The 16,549-nt window shown below is 37.4% G+C and overlaps 1 protein-coding gene across 1 annotated transcript; it reads right to left on the bottom strand.

Moving 5' to 3' along the window:
- Positions 1–350: 350 nt before the first annotated feature.
- LOC121725242 (synaptic vesicle glycoprotein 2C-like) lies at positions 351–16,274 on the bottom strand. The gene is made up of 12 exons (XM_042112103.1): positions 16,197–16,274; positions 15,990–16,079; positions 14,187–14,269; positions 12,945–13,106; positions 10,231–10,393; positions 8,512–8,633; positions 7,253–7,497; positions 5,443–5,606; positions 4,682–4,802; positions 4,039–4,322; positions 2,824–2,951; positions 351–977 (listed from the first exon to the last, which is right to left on the bottom strand). The coding sequence occupies exons 3-12, from the start codon at positions 14,260–14,262 to the stop codon at positions 880–882; spliced, it is 1,563 nt and encodes a 520-aa protein (XP_041968037.1). The 5' UTR covers positions 14,263–14,269; positions 15,990–16,079; positions 16,197–16,274; the 3' UTR covers positions 351–879.
- Between the last annotated feature and the right edge of the window lie 275 nt (positions 16,275–16,549).

Genomic DNA, 16,549 nt, shown 5'->3' with positions numbered 1-16,549 from the left:
CTCGTTTTTTGGAAGTCGGTTAAAAAGAGTGCTGCTGTCATGTATCACACGTCTCTTTTTACCACGCGGTGCTACTGATAGTGTCATCTCTCTTGCTCAGGCCTTTGTTTCTCTATTCCGCTAGGTATATTAACTTTATGGCTGAAACAAAACCTTCTCCGTGGCGGCCAGTTTTGTAAAACATCTTTTTGAATTCCAGCATTTTTAGTAACCATCATTCAGCCTTGAAACTGCGATAACCTACCAGACACATAAACCCAGGTATAAGATTAAATAAATCACTCTTATATTTTGTAATTTTATTGATTGTATCAAAAATAATTTACAAAATACTACATCATATTTTGTAACACCATTAATATTTTCTAATTATTATACTATCTATCTGAAGATCTATCTGCATTATACACGATCCGTCGAAAATTCAAATTCGCTGAAACTGCAAAAGGATAGTAAGTATTTGGAATTGCCTCGCCTCTCTCCATCTGATGGCATTGTGGATCAAAGCCTTTCAGCCTTTTTTGTTGCTATTTTACAAGTGTTGTAAGTATACTTTAGTAGTTATATTGAGCTGTAAGATGTCCAAATGTTCCAGAAGACGAGAAGCCGATTTTTCTTCTAAAGTGGCTTATGACTTTATTACAAAAATATTTCACATAATATTTTGTAACCCTAGGACACAAGGAGGTACTTCAGGAAATATAATTTTGATGATGTCCAGATGTTCCAGAAACCGAATTTTCTTCTAAAGCGGCTTATGTATTTTATTACAAAATATTCAACATATTTTTATAACCCTAGACACAAGGAAGCACTTCAGGAAATAGGATTTCGAATTTTAAAATTCGAATGTTAAAATTTTGCTCATATCGGTTCAAGCTAGGCCACTTCCGTTGCTTCAGATTCAGACATTTCTTTACTCTTCACTTGTCCGTCGTCTTTTTTACCGGGCAACGTAAAGCAAGCTAGGCCGCACACTGGAAAAATATGAAATGTTACCTATTATTTATTAATTAGTACGTTATTAGGGCAAAAAAGTGGACTAAGGGCCTGTTTCACCACCTTCTGATAAGGTGCCGGATAGGCTATTCACAACTTATTTGACAGATGCCCCATACTCTATCTGTCAAGTTAAGTTGTGGATAGCTTATCCGACACGTATCAGGAAGTGGTGAAACAGGCCCAAAAAATCATTGTATTTACTTAATAATTTGCTAGTAGCCCAGGAAAATTAAACTATCGACCTCGGAATAATTCGCATAGAGCTGAAAATTGGTAGAGACGTTAAATACACCATTATTAATAAAACCTCAAAAATCCCCGGTGATCATCCTTGTGCTAAAAATTTTATTCAAGGTCAAAGATAGGAAAAGTAGGATTTTCCCGTTTTTTTTTGCAAACTGTACATTTTATCACAAAAATAGGTAAGACAAGCATCTAGACCATAGAATTCTCTACAAAAAATATTCAGACACTTTTTTCATACGACTTACCATTCCTTATAAATGAATTTGTGGAACTACTGCTTTGAATTGAAGAATTCGTTTTTTGTTGGATAGTCTTGTTTATCGAGGAATATTTGAGCTATATAGCATCACGTTGCCACCGATAGGAGCAAAGAAATAGAGGAAAATGCGGAAAACGGGGAAAATTATTTAAAAGAGCTTATGTCACGAACTGCTAAAGCAATTTTTATGTTATTTAGCATAGATATAGAATAGACCACGTAAAGGGACATAGGCTATTTTGTTTTTCAGGAAAATTTACGGTTTCCGTGAAATTTGTAATTAACGTGGGCGGAGCCACACTTAACATCTAGTACTACATACTATAGAGTTGTTTGAAATGTTCTCGGCCTGACATACTTCTGAGTAGCTTGCAAGCGTATTGTTGCTCTTCGCGACTCGAAAAGTTTAGATTTGGTGAGTCACACAGAAGTATGTTTGCCTGAAAACAGCCCTCGTATGCTGTAGTACAAGAAGTTCCGCTCCGCCCTGTTAATTATGTATTTCACGGAAACTGTACATTTTCCCGAGAAACAAAATAGCCTATATCCTTCAACGTGGTCTACTTTATATCTGTGCCAAATAATATAAAAAATGATTCAGCCGTTCGTGAGATAAACTCGTTCAAATAATTTTCCCCGTTTTTCCCCATTTTTCTCTGTTTCTTTGCTCCTATTGGTGCCTACGTGATGTTATATAGCTCAAGTCTTCCTCGTTAAACAAGACTATCCAACAAAAAACGAATTCTTCAATTCAAAGCAGTAGTTCCACAAATTATTTAGCTTTATAATATAAGTATAGATATGATTTTCTCAAACTTTAAGCCCGCCATTTAAAAGGAATGGTAATTCGTATGAAAAAGTGTCTGAATATTTTATGTAGAGAATTCTATTGTTTGTATTTTGTAGAAATCTACACTCTTGTCCTACCTATTTTTGTGATAAAATGTACAGTTTGGAAAAAAATGGTAAAATGCTCATTTTCATATCTTTGACCTTGAATAAAATTTTTAGCACAAGGAGGATCGTCGGGAACTTTTGAGGTTTTATTTATAATGGTGTATTTAACGTCTCTACCAATTTTCAGCTCTATGCAAATTATTCCGAGGTTACGATTTTTTGCGTCTAATTAGACCGGACTATAGGCATTTAAAGTTCCCTTCATAATGATTGGCGGTCGCTACAGTAATCATTTTCCTGTACGTATTCGCAGTTTCTGAGATTTTTTAGAAAGGGATTTATTTATTCAACAAAGATTGGTTTATTTTTTCGCGTTTAACAATCAAAAGCATTAATAAACGGAAGTAAATATTATCTACCTATCAAAATTCCACCAAAGAGATAGAAACTTGCGCTGCAGTTGGTACCCAGGAATATGCCGATCAAATTCGATCCAACCATGGAGCCAACCCGACCCATCATCATGGACAAGCACACAGCCATCGCTCTGAAAAAATAAATAATTTATAGTAAAACACTGAAAATAATGGAATACAAAGGAAAAGGAGTATTATATTTTGGTGATCGGATTTTTTGCCTGTGACCGACGAAAAAACCAAAGAGAGATCTCGAGTCACCTCGTTTATTTTTTTCTAAATATTTTTATAGAATAGGATGATTTTGATAATTCTTTTATTTTTTTAAAGGTGATCCCACTGTTACCAAGTGGTCAACTTGGTGATTGAATTTACGAAAAGTCGAGGGTGATCCTCTAAAATTATAAGGTAAAATGTAATAATTTCTACTATTAATAACAAAACAAATTGATATTGTGAAATAAGCAAACAGATGAGTAACGAAGATAATATTATCTATTTTATTGTAAAAATAGATTAAGTTATCGATAATACAATTTTTGCTGCCTCGGGTTCTAATTTTAAAATAAAATATGATGATAAGTGCCATATCGCTGAGGATTAAAATAATCTAGCCAAGTTGCAGTTGTTGTGTTTTTTCATAATAATTGTACATAATCATTTATCCCCTATTGTATGTAACATAATCATTAATGATTAATGGTAATAACCATCAACATGGTTAACATTCATGAATGAGGGCAAACAGGCGTGTCCACGCTAACTCTGCCTCTAAGCTGCTCGCTCTGTGTGGACACGCCTAATAACAAATACGTAGATGTAGTAGTGCTGCCATCTGCCTATGAAATTTATTAATTTCAGTGGGCAGCACTTTCTTCGTATAGAACGTGGAAAAGCTATAGGTGGTAGCACAAGTGAAATAAATGACAGGGTACAAGTTTCGGATCAGCTACAGGCTGCGTGGCGCGACTACTATAAAACTACGTTTAAATCATGCATGACTCTAAAAATCCACGTTTCCGAATATTTTAATCTAATCAATAAATATACTTCTCATACATGACAATGTTATAAATTATGGAGGAGTATATTATTCTGTCTGTTACTTTTAACCCACAAACTACCGAACCAACTTCCTAATAGAGTAAGAATATCTATGGAAAACAGCTTCCGCGCAATATATTAAGACAAACGGCGCAATGAAGTTCCACATATTACCTATATTTAGTCGGGAACAGCTCAACGCTGACGGCATTCATGAGGCCAATACAGGCGCCACACATCTGGAACAGCGCGAACAGGCCGATAGCGACCTGCTGGTTGTACACCAGGTGGGCGCCGATCCCGCACAGACCCGTCACCACCAGCACCACCACCAGGATCAGCTTCTTGCTCACGAAGCTCACTAGAAAACCCACGATGATGTACATGGAGCAGAAGACGAGGCCCACGTAGATGGACATCTCGTAGGTCGAGGTGTTGATTGTGTCGTCGCAGTGCACCTGGAAATATAGAGATTGGAATTGTGTGTAGCTATAACCATAGACTTTAGAAGTCAGAAAAAATGATCGCTTTTTCTTGCAATAAAACTGATGCAATTTAGTATGTCGTTGGTCACATAATATTTTTGCTCGGGACTTCGCACCCCGAAAATTGCAGTGTTCCTGTTGGATATATTTATTTACGCGGACACAAAAAGGTTAGTGGTTCTTGAAACTTGAAAGTATAATAATTATAGGTATAATAGTTTGAGTAGGACCACAGGACCGGTTTTAGCATTACTAGCACCCTGGGCGAGATTCCTTCGGCACTGGGATAGTGTTGAAAAATTCGGCGCCCCTTTCCGCTACTGAGCACTCACCTGTGTAACATTAGTGGCTGAAGGTTTGGAGACGAGGACATCACAAATTCTCGTTTCGTTACCGACGTGACCTGCCAGGGAATTCAGAATTGTCGGGAACCACACGTAGAAACCGTTGTTTCTGAAAACATAAGTTTGATTGACAGTGTTTTCCACTATTTTCAATGCTGACAACTTTCAATTAATATGTAATTAACTAATTACTAATTATCAGGTATTATGGCATTGATTCCCAATCTTTTTTTAGCCTGCGGCGCAGTTACACGTTCAATATTTTGTCACGGCGCCTTTCTTTATGTAGCTATTACAAAAAGATATACATAATAATGAACACTTTATGGTTACGTTAAGCAGCTAAACTATAATATTAAACAAATATTTAATCATCTGTCTGCTTTGTATAATTAGTATTATAATTTTATTTTATAATACTTGTGGTTTCGGATAATAATGGCGGATCGACACACGGCGGCCCTCTTGCCCCCTGTAGTATAACCCCTGTATTATGGACTTGTTTTAAATTCTTACTTTGATGTGAAAATCTATAAGTCCTACCTATTGATGTTATAAATTCGAAAGTGCTTTTATGTCTGTTTGTCTACTTGTAAGTTGTAGCCTCTCCGCCTAAAATGGTAAACTGGTTATGAATTATGATGAATATATTGTATTTAGATACTAGTTAATATCCCGGAAATATGTGAAAAATTAATCGAATTTTTGCACGGACTAAGCTGTGGGTAACAAAGAAAGTGAGGACTCACGTTGCCAATATTCCAAACTGAATGAAACAGGCCAAGCACGTCCACGGTAGAAGTGGCATTTTGAATAGGGGAAAGGTTTGCTCCTTCATTGAGCTCAACACCGCTGCAACGCCTTTGGTTTGTGACCTGTCTGTATTTCCTTCCTCCGTTATGAGTGACTTAACCTGGAACGTAAAAATTATATTTCTGTAAGTTTTCTTTCTAATCAAAACATAAAAAAATATACAGTGTGTAACAAAAATAAGTGATAATACTTTAGGGTGTGTACGTGTTCCTTGTAGAGAGTTCACTGTGAAAGTAGCAGCTCTGAAAGACGAAATTTTTTTTTTACTTTTGTATGGATAAGGGCCCGCGCGTCATGAGTTTCCCCATAGAAAAGTGAAAAAAATTTTTGGTCTTTCAGCCCTGCCACTTTCACAGTAAACTCTCTACAAGGAACACGTACATACCCTAAAGTATTATCATTTATTTTTGTTACACCCTGTATATTCGAAATTCGTATCTTTGAAATCGACGAGCAGCGGATTAGTGTAGAGCCCTGAGCCACGCTCTATGAAAATTACAACATTTTTGATGAACATTAGTTGTTACAAAAACTGTTAGTCTATCAAAATATATTTTTATTTTTTTATTTTATTATTGGCCCATATTATATATACCTTATAGACTAACATACATAACATATAAACTAAAGCTAACACTAAGGTACTGGTACTGGTACTCCAAACGCTCGACCCTCAAGACGAAGTGGGTCTTGCTCCTGATGTAGTCCACGACCTGCTCGACCGTCGTGGACCAGTGCAGCCTGGACACGTACAGTGGCGTCGCGGGAGTCTCACGCCGCAACAGCTGTTCGGGTCTTTCGGGTGCTGTGCCGCGATGGTTGCGGACGACGGGTTTCTTCTTCTTCCTCTCCACTCTTATAAACCCGTCATCATCGCACTTTCGGTCCTTTTTGGAGAGAGGACACTCTTCTGCGGGAGCCTCCTTTTTCCCTTTGTTTTTTGAACGCGGGGGAGAAGGCGGGGGGCAAGTGATGACACTTGCGTAGTTCGGCCGCGGCTCCGTTGCAGGCGGGGAGCGGGCGGCGGGGGCAGTGGCGGTGGCGGCAATGACGTGCTTGTGCGTTGACCCGTCTGAAAGTGCTGACGGGCTGAACGTTATCGCTTGTGCACCACGACGGCGAGTTACGAACGCGGCATCAGGTGACCTACATATTGAATTACCACTCTTTAATTGTGATAATTCATTACGTAGATCGCTGATCGTAGACTCTGATGCCTGCAGTCTACCTCGAACTTCGGCCAACTCTTCTCTCAGGAACCTGATGTCCTTTAAGAGGGTGACAACGTCGACGTGGTCCAGCGTCACGGGCGGCAGCTTGTGCAGTTTTTTCGCCACAAAAGCCGGCACCTCATCCGGATCCGTCTGCTTCAGCAAGGATATTATATCCTGCACGCTTCTTTCAGTTCCATCCCTCCGTCGCGATGGCATATTCGCGCTCTGACCGAGCGTCTCGTATAGCAACTGCTTTCCCTGGGCAATCTCCTCGCTGGTGAACGAGGACTTGCAGATCTGCAGTATACTGACCTCGTCCATTGTGTCGATGGCGTGCTGGATGAACGCCAGCAACTCATTCGCCACGAGCGCCATGGTGACGTGCAGCGGCAATCAGCAGCGCGAATCGCGAAAATATTAATTAATAATTAATATTAGCTGCGTGTGCATAACGTGGAGCGTGACCGTACGCTAGCTCGACACATTACACACGATATATTTAACGGGATTAAATGGTCTAGTCGCTACTTACCGGATACGTGGATTTAGGTTTCATAGTATTGATAGCGTAGATCTTGCTTAAGACTTTTAAGCATTCCTCGTTTTTACCTAAAGTGTAGAGGAATTTTGGGCTCTCAGAGGAAAGCAGGAGGAATATTGCTCCCACGATAAAAGGTATGGTGCATGTGAGTATCAGCAGCCTCCAGGAACGAAATGCGATGCCCAGGAACGAAATAGGCACAGAAAACTCCAAAGGCAGGATTAACCATGCTATACCTAGAAAGAAAATTTAGTTTTATGTATTAAGACGTTGCAAAGCAAAAAATTTTAATTGACTCCCGTATAAAGGAGGTTCTGTTTCTGGTGATCTTTAGTTTTTACTCTCGAAATGCTAAATTTGATTTCTTTGAGTAACTTGTAGATCTATACTAATATTATAAAGCGGAAGAGTTTGTTTGTTTGATGGTTTGAACGCGCTAATCTCAGGAACTACTGGTCCGATTTGAAAAATTATTTCAGTGTTAGATAGCCCATTTATCTAGGAAGGCTATATTTTATCGCGCTAAGACTAAGAGAAGCTAGGAAATAGAGGGAAATGAGGAAAAAACGGGGAAAATTATTAGAAAGGACAATTTTTCTGTTAATTGGCACCGATAAGAAGTAGACCACGTGAAGGATCATAGGCTATTTTTTGTGGACTAATTTGTCTGTGAAACATCTCATTTACACGGGTGAAGCCGCGTGGAACGTCTAGTCTATACATCTATACATACATATAAATAAAATTGGAGTGTTTGTTTGTAATATTGAAAGAACCGTTTTTGACTACATACATATGATTGTATATAGGGTACAGACACCAAAACAACATTTTTTACAATTTTTGTCTGTATGTCTGTCTGTCTGTCTGCTTGTTCCGGCTAATCTCTGAAATGGCTGGAGCAATTTTGACGGGACTTTTTTCGGCACATAGCTGATGTAGTAAGGAATAACTTAGGCTACTTTTTAACCGACTTCCGAAAAGGAGGAGGATGTATTTCACTTTTTTATATTGGTTCGCGGACAACTCCGTCATTTGTGGACCGATTTCCAAAATTCTTTTGTTATTGTATGAGATGTTGCCCTAATTTGTTAACATGATCTTAGTAATTTTCCGTTACGTTAGTAATTTTACGTTTTTCTGAAGGATTTTAAGTTTGAACTACCAAATTTTGCTAACGCGAACGAAGTCGCGGGCAACAGCTAGTTATAAATAATTTGATAAGGCCGTGTTGTGAACTTTTATCTTACCTGGTAAAACCACCGAGCCGATACCAACGAAGGATGCACCAAAAGCCACCATCTTGTCTCTATGGTTAACATTCGTGAACTCTCCGATGTAAGTATAAACTACGGCAGAGGAGCCCGACATACTGAAAAAAACACAGTCCCAACATACCAATTTCCACAATAAACATATAATGTAGAGAAATGAAGACTAAAAGTTCTTGCTTCATAAAATTACAAAATTTATGCAAATAAAAAACCGGCCAAGTGCGAGTTGGACTCGTCCACGAAGGGTTCCGCAGCAGCAAAAAGGAATCTATGAAATTAAAAGTTTTTATTTTTCCTCCCCCCCCTAAAATTTTGATAATTTTTCCATTTTTGTATCAAAATCTTGATGCGGTTTACAGACTACATCTACTTACCAAGTATCAATAGCTCTTATAATTTCGGAGAAAAGTGGCTGTGACATACGGACGGACAGACAGACATGATGAATCTATAAGGGTTCCATTTTATGCCATTTGGCTACGGAACCCTAGAAATGAAAGGTAAGAATAAAATATTAACATCTAAATTAAATGTATTCAATATTATTTGTTTGAAATTATAATAATTCAATTGCGCAGACTTATTGTAGTTTGTGCAAATATCGAACACCATTATGTAAGAACTAAAATACGATAAAGTCGTTGGCAAAAATCTTACTATCTAATCTTTTTTATTAAATAAGGGTTAAATAAGGGGGCAGACGAGCAAACGGGTCACCTGATGGAAAGTAACTTCCGTCGCCCATAGACACTCGCAACATCTTCTGATGTTGCGAGTGTCTATGCGAGTGTCATAAAAGGCCGGCAGCTCTTCTGAGCTGCCGGCCTTTTATGAGGGAATAGGGTAATAGGGTAGGCGAGGGTAAGGAAGGGAATAGGGGAGGGGAGGGTAGAGATGTGAATAGGGTAGGCAGGGGAGAGGGTAGGGAAGGGAATAGAGTAGGGGATTGGGCCTCCGGTAAACTCACTCACTCGGCGAAACACAGCGCAAGCGCTGTTTCACGCCGGTTGTCTTTGAGCCCGTGGTATTTCTCCGGTCAAGCCGGCCCATTCGTGCCGACGCATGGCTGGCTCTCCCACGTGTCTAATATTATTTAAAAACTAAATAACAAATATGTATGTTATCTATAAATAGTAAGTATTATTACTAAGTATATTTTTCAAAACTGACGAGAGACTTCAAGTTTCTATGTGTCGGCCCTTCTTCACTTTGGCAGAATATGATGGACACGGGCCAAAGTGTAAAGGCCGCATGATGAGATCTTAGCGACTCAATTTTAGAATCAAGCAAAAAAAATTATAAGTAATATTATTATTAACGCTTCTACGAGTACTGTGTGCTTGTACTACTTATTTAAAATCGTACAATATCTGGCGTCAAACGCCTGTCGCAGTGCTGTCGCAAGATACATCATCTCGCTGAAAGTTCAGTAAATACATAGGAGAGTATAAGATTTTTCCATGAAGCTATTTTACTCTGGAATAAACTGTCACCATCCGTATTTCCGGACCGATACGACCTGCAAACCTTCAAGAAGATTTTTAATTTTCTTCTTCAAGAAGCTTATGCCCTCTTAAAAGGAAACGCTACAGTGGCTATTCTAATGTTGCGAGTGTCCATGGGCGACGGTAGTTGCTTTCCATCAAGTGACCCGTTTGCTCGTTTGAACCCTTTATTTTATTTAAAAAAACTTACAATATAGCTGACAGGAAAGTGAAGACGGCGAAAGATGTAATGTCGGGCATGAGGCTCAGCACGATGGAGAAGAGCGTGGACATGGTCGTGGACAGCAGCATGGTGAAGCGGCGGCCGCGCGTGTCCGCCACCCAGCCCCACACGTACGACGTCAGGATTATACCTGAAACACGTGAAAGGGTTTTTAATGATTACTTAACTTTAATTAAATGAAGAGTTTGACGGTAAATGTATGGAACTTATTTCAAAATCTTCATTAAAGTTTTAGTACACTACTTATCATAAGCACGTAAACATTGATTTTTTGTATCATGGGTCGTTACATCGCCCCTAGACGTGACAGACTATTATTATATTAGTAAAATTACTAATATAATAATGTCTGTCTGTTACTTTTTTACGCCACAATTTCAACAGGTTCAACAGGAATCAATTTTGTTGAAATGTTTGGTATAAGGATAACTTTAGACTCGGGAAAGGAAACTATTTATTTCGAAAAATGTACGCTACCCGCACGATAAACGAATTTGGCGCAACGAAGTAAATATTGTTTGACTCTGAATTTAAAAAAAATTCGTAAACGTGTAAGTGACGTATAATATACACTCAGCTCTCAGCACGATAGACCGTAAAACAAACAAGTGGACAGGACAGAAGTGACTGGTTCACACGTAATCCGTCAGTTTGTCGCTGCTTTGTCGCCAATAGTGTACAACAATAACACTTAAATCGTAATAAAAAAGTTGTATGTCAAGGCAGCAAGATATTGTGTACGAGCAAAAACAAGCTGCAGCACACTTATTTCCACCCAATTCAATTATTATACATCAAATAAAGGCAACAGAAAGATTAATTTAAAAACAACTCACAAATGATATTATTGACACCAATTAAATCCATGAACTATGATTAATATCAAGTTCAAGCGGGTCTATGTAGATCAATTATAAACGATAAATATTTCATAGCGTGCTAAAAATCCATTTTAAATCACGTTAATTATTGCTAATGACTTTTAATAGCTGTGCAACATTTTAACAACGTTTTAGTAGCTGAAATGTTTTGGTATGATACGAGTATTTCATTTAGATTATCCAAATAAAATACTCGTAACATATGTACAATGTAAGAATATCAGCAATTAATTATTAATTACTGGTCACTAAAATTATTAGAAAAGATAATACGACAAGGTGCACACGGGCGGTTCATTGTAAATTATATTTTCATATGGCACGACATTTTGTTTAAAAAAACAAAAAAAAACTTAATTTTATCAAATTCAGCCACTACAGTCGGTCGACCGAAAAACACAGATGACGAGTTTTGAAGAGTCCGTAGCTCGTAGGAGGAGTAGCTCGTGAGTCGTGGTGTAGCAACTCAATTCTTAATTAATGTACTATCAGAGAAGTTTATATAATATCATGTATAAACTTCTGTGATAGAATATTAATTGAGAATTGAGTTGCTTGGAGAAATTAAAAAGAAATTAAAATGAGCTCAACGTCTTATTTGTTTTAGGAACAAAATCGTTGAACTCTAATGTATGACCTTGTCTTTGAGGTGATCCAAATCAATTCCGTGCACGGTGCGTGTATATCGTGTGTGTGTAGACTCAGTAGTCAGTACAGACGGGCTACTATCTACTACAACCTGACGAATGTCACTTTATTGTTGTACCATGAAAAAAATTGCTTCATCAGACAAAATTACATAGGTCTTCGAACTGCCTATGGGCAGTTTGTAGACCTATGCCATTTTGTCGGATTGTGTCAATTCAAAGTTAGCTGTCGTAATCTCGTGGGTCGGCTGGGTTTGACATAATGTAACCACAAATGTTACCGAATTACGTAGGTCCATCATCTGTCTATGAAGGAATTTTTTTCATGGTACAACAATGAAGTGACATTGGTCAGGGTGTAGTAGATAGTAGCCCGTCTGTACTGACTACTGAGTCTATACGCATACACACACGATTTGATTTGGATCACCTTAAAGACAAGGTCACACATTAGAGTTCAACGATTTTTTTCCTAAAACAAATAAGACGTTTAGGTTATTTCAATTACTCCAAGCAATTTAAAAAGTAGTTACATCATATTGGGCCACTATATGGCCTTTTATAGATCAATTAATTGGTCACACGCCTTCGCATTTACATCTATTATGGCATTTGCTTTAAATTAGTACTAATTACTAAACGTCTAAATACAACGAAGTGTAAACTAGCTAGGTTGTAAAAAGTAAAAGTCATGGTACGACATGAAAACTAAATTAAATAGCTAATTAGTTATTGTTTCTAATAATAAAATTCTTAATGATTCGAGAATCGCGATCGAGACTATAAATAAAGCTTAATTTAAGAACACAGTTAATCTTAGTGAGTAATATTCAGTTAATAATCACTAATATTCAGGATTAAACTTTGGAAAAATGTTCTTCAATGGTTATCGTACAGCCTACGTGGAGACATCAGACACGTACGTAGAGATACGGCTTTCGGGTGCAATTTTGTAATAAAATACATGTGATACTATAGGGGACTGCCGCGGTAAAAAGCTATTACTAATAGACTTACATCTAGTCGCACGCACGCAAACACCGTGCCGAAATCTGCCAAATTGAATCGGCGTTTAGACGATTGCTAGTTTTTTTTCGTTAGGGATTTTCTTGCAATAGCTTAAAAATAATCAGGCGTCTTTCATGGTCCTTACCTAAGAAAGGTAGAGCAGCTAGCCATCCTCGTTGAGACAGAGATAGGTCGAGCTCACACTGTGCTGCAGGCAGGACGTAGCCAAGAATCAGGTTCTGTATTATAACCCCCATCAGGATAACACCGCTGAGCAGCATGTGGACTATGTTGTAAACACCAAACCCTGAAAAATAATGTGTAGACATTATGAATTTGTTTATCATAAACGGTGAGAAATAGAAAGGAATATTGAAATATCAACTAAACTTTAAACGTATAAACGAACATACATTACAAATGACCTCTACAATAATACACTTATATCGTTTCTTTAGTGGATTTGGACCAATTTTCTTGTTTGTAAATATTTGGCCTTGCTTCTGTACACTCCAGTTTGAGTTAAACCATGTATATCCAAAAGATTTTGAACTTCGATTTGGAACCCAGGATGAACAATCCCTTATTAATAATTAATGACTTTGTTGCATTACATCAATCATTTCTATTGTACTGCATATTTAATTAATTTCCTATAATTATTATTAGTTATCGACTGTATATAAATCAGAGGAAATATTTTACAATACCTTTTTAATTAAAAATAGCATTGATCAGTCTATTTTTTAAAAGGGAAATTTATTGAAGAGGAAAAAAACATGATGAAAGTGTTGCTGCATTAATGACTTTTTTGTCTTAATTTTAATGACAGTTACAATTATTATAATAATTACTTATTCCATGTAGTAGTAAAAATAAATGTGTTTTTATTAATAATACTGTTATTTGACGGGTGTTCTGTCTTCAATTAAAAGATACACACTTCCGATACCCATCGACTAGACCTACGTCCAGTAACCCTAGCATGGCCACCAATAGAAATGCGAAGGTATAGACAAACTTAAGGTGCCGTTCCGATCTTTACCGCGGCCAATCGCGACCATAAAGTTAATATAATTAAAATGCCACTTTATGACAGACTATTATATAGTATATGTCATACTCGTAGAGTAGGATATTATTTGAATTTTTAGGACTATAGTCTGTCATAAAGTGGCATTTTAATTGAATTTTTGGGAACGAAAAAAGCTAATCGGAACGCTATTTTAAGTTTATCTCCACAGTTTGTCCATACTTTCGCATTTCTGCTGGTGGCCGTGCTAGGGCTACAGTAATTAATGCACCAGCAAAGATTTAGTTTTTTTTTTTGATAAGAATATCCACCAAATTTGTCGATGTTAGAATATGGAGTATCTTGCCATCTTACCTGTCTCCAGCATAGCGTCGTCCAACGTAGCCGGATTCACCGGGGGTGCCATCTTAGGACTCACTTCGAAGGTCATATTCTACCTAAATACAATCGTCATGTACTTAAGAGGACTACATTTAAAAAATCTATTTTTCATTAATTAATGCATAGTCGAAACGGCATTTGCCCAGCTTTAAATCATACAGTTTTTTTTAATGAAATAAGGGGGCAAACGAGCAAACGGGTCACCTGATGGAAAGCAACTTCCGTCGCCCATGGACACTCGCAGCATCAGAAGAGCTGCAAGTGCGTTGCCGGCCTTTTAAGAGGGAATAGGGTAATAGGGGAGGGTAGGGAAGGGAAGGAAATAGGGGAGGGTAGGGAACGGAATAGGGTAGGGGATTGGGCCTCCGGTAAACTCACACTCAGCAAAACACACACAGCGCAAGCACTGTTTCACGCCGGCTTTCTGTGAGAACGTGGTATTTCTCCGGTCGAGCCGGCCCATTCATGCCTCTCTCGCTGTATAAAATATTTATCTATGGTATTCTTAATTTTCTAAAAGTAATATAATAGTGAAATACTGGTAATTAAATAGGTTTTTATTAGCACTTCAACCGTGCGAAGGGCGGAGCGGGTCTCTAGTTATACTACCGAACCCGAACAAATGACGCGGATCCGCTAACCGCCTATAAATGAATTTATCTATTGCCCGATTAGAATGTTACACGTGTGACTTTAGGGGCCAGGCACAGGCACAAACTATAGTTGGTTTGGAGATAAGCAAGGAGGGGCAAGATGATATGGGTGACAGTTTTTCATGTTCCTTGCTACGGGTTTTTTTTTACAAGAAAACAAAAAAAATCTAAATGTAATAAATTATATTCCATCTACAAAAACAAATGTTTCTTATAATTGTAAATGAATAAAAATGAAAAGATGCTAAACCAACCAACTAACTAGCTAACCAGACCAGTAGCATGGACGCCGTTAAGCATTCGTGAACTAACCCACACAAAAATTACGTATTGAGTTATGAATGCAGTTATGTTCTTTAGATGATTTAGAACAAGACTGCATTCAAAATTTAACGACAAAAAAAATTGTGGGTTAGGACACTAATGCTTAACAGCCCTTTCGAAAAAAAATGATGATACAAGTAATATACATGTATGATGTACTATCAGAGAAGTTGGTTCATAGGCATATGGCGGACCTACGTAGTTTGGTCGCTTTATGTCAAGATTTGCCGATATATCACAAGTCACAACTGGGATTGAATTGATCTGCCTATGATTGAATTTCTCTGATGGTACGAGTATAATGTACATACACGGTCGGAAAACTAATTGGCGAAGCCGAGTGACATGGATTACATTTATACCACTTTTAAGGTGCAGTTAGGTGCAGCAACTTTATATCCATTCGTAGGCTGATTAAATAACAATAACCCAAGAGCCGGCGACAGGCAGACTGAAACTTTCTAAAAGTATTAAATTTTGAGGTGGAGGTAAACTTTTTATCGAAGGTCAAATCCTAAACCGACCGAAACTATAGTTGCTGGTCGTTCTTACCTCCATAGGGGTCATATACAGGAAAACTTTCAGCTTTTATAAAATTGAGAATGTCTGGCTGTCACTGGCTCTCACTCTATAAGGTTGATTAAATAACGTCATGTCACTTTGAAGCTAGACACAAGTGCAATACTACATCGTTCAATTGAAGTACGCAATGTATTTATTTGGAATCTAACTTCAAGGCTCAATAATGATAGTTCATACATGATTCATACATAGTGTGCTTGTAATTGAAATTTCGTACCTTTGTTATATTATAACCTTGAAAAAACAACACGATATTTTTTTATTTTATTTTATTACACTCCCGCTGCAACTCTTCTCTTATAGGTACCTAGAATATAAACAAAATAGTTTTTATTAAAATTTTATTTTAATTCATAACTTAAGTAATCAAGAAACATAATTAATTAAATTCAATTAGTTTTTTTTTTTTATTTTTATTCTTTACCTAAAAGCGATTCTTCTTCTCAATCATACTTTCTTCGTCATACAAAATATATGAAGGCAACACCTCCGGGGGACTGAAGTTATCTTACTGTAGACGCAGACAGCTCGCAAATCGCAATATATATAAACAACTTAATGTTAAGAAGACTGCACACTAAAAATTTTGAAGAAACTACAAACCAAGTTAGAAGACATAGGACAGTTTAAATTTTTTTTTTCTTTTTGTCTCTTGCAGGCTGCACTATGCACTGGAAATATTTTGTACATTGATAAAATAAATTATGTACATATAGGTACAGTCTGTCAAAAAAGTCATGAAATTAAAAAGTGGCAACATCGTAGTGTCATCCCTTT

This window comes from Aricia agestis, chromosome 3 (assembly GCF_905147365.1).
Source record: "Aricia agestis chromosome 3, ilAriAges1.1, whole genome shotgun sequence".
Lineage (NCBI taxonomy): Eukaryota > Metazoa > Arthropoda > Insecta > Lepidoptera > Lycaenidae > Aricia > Aricia agestis.
This window is presented reverse-complemented; position numbering and strand designations above follow the sequence as displayed.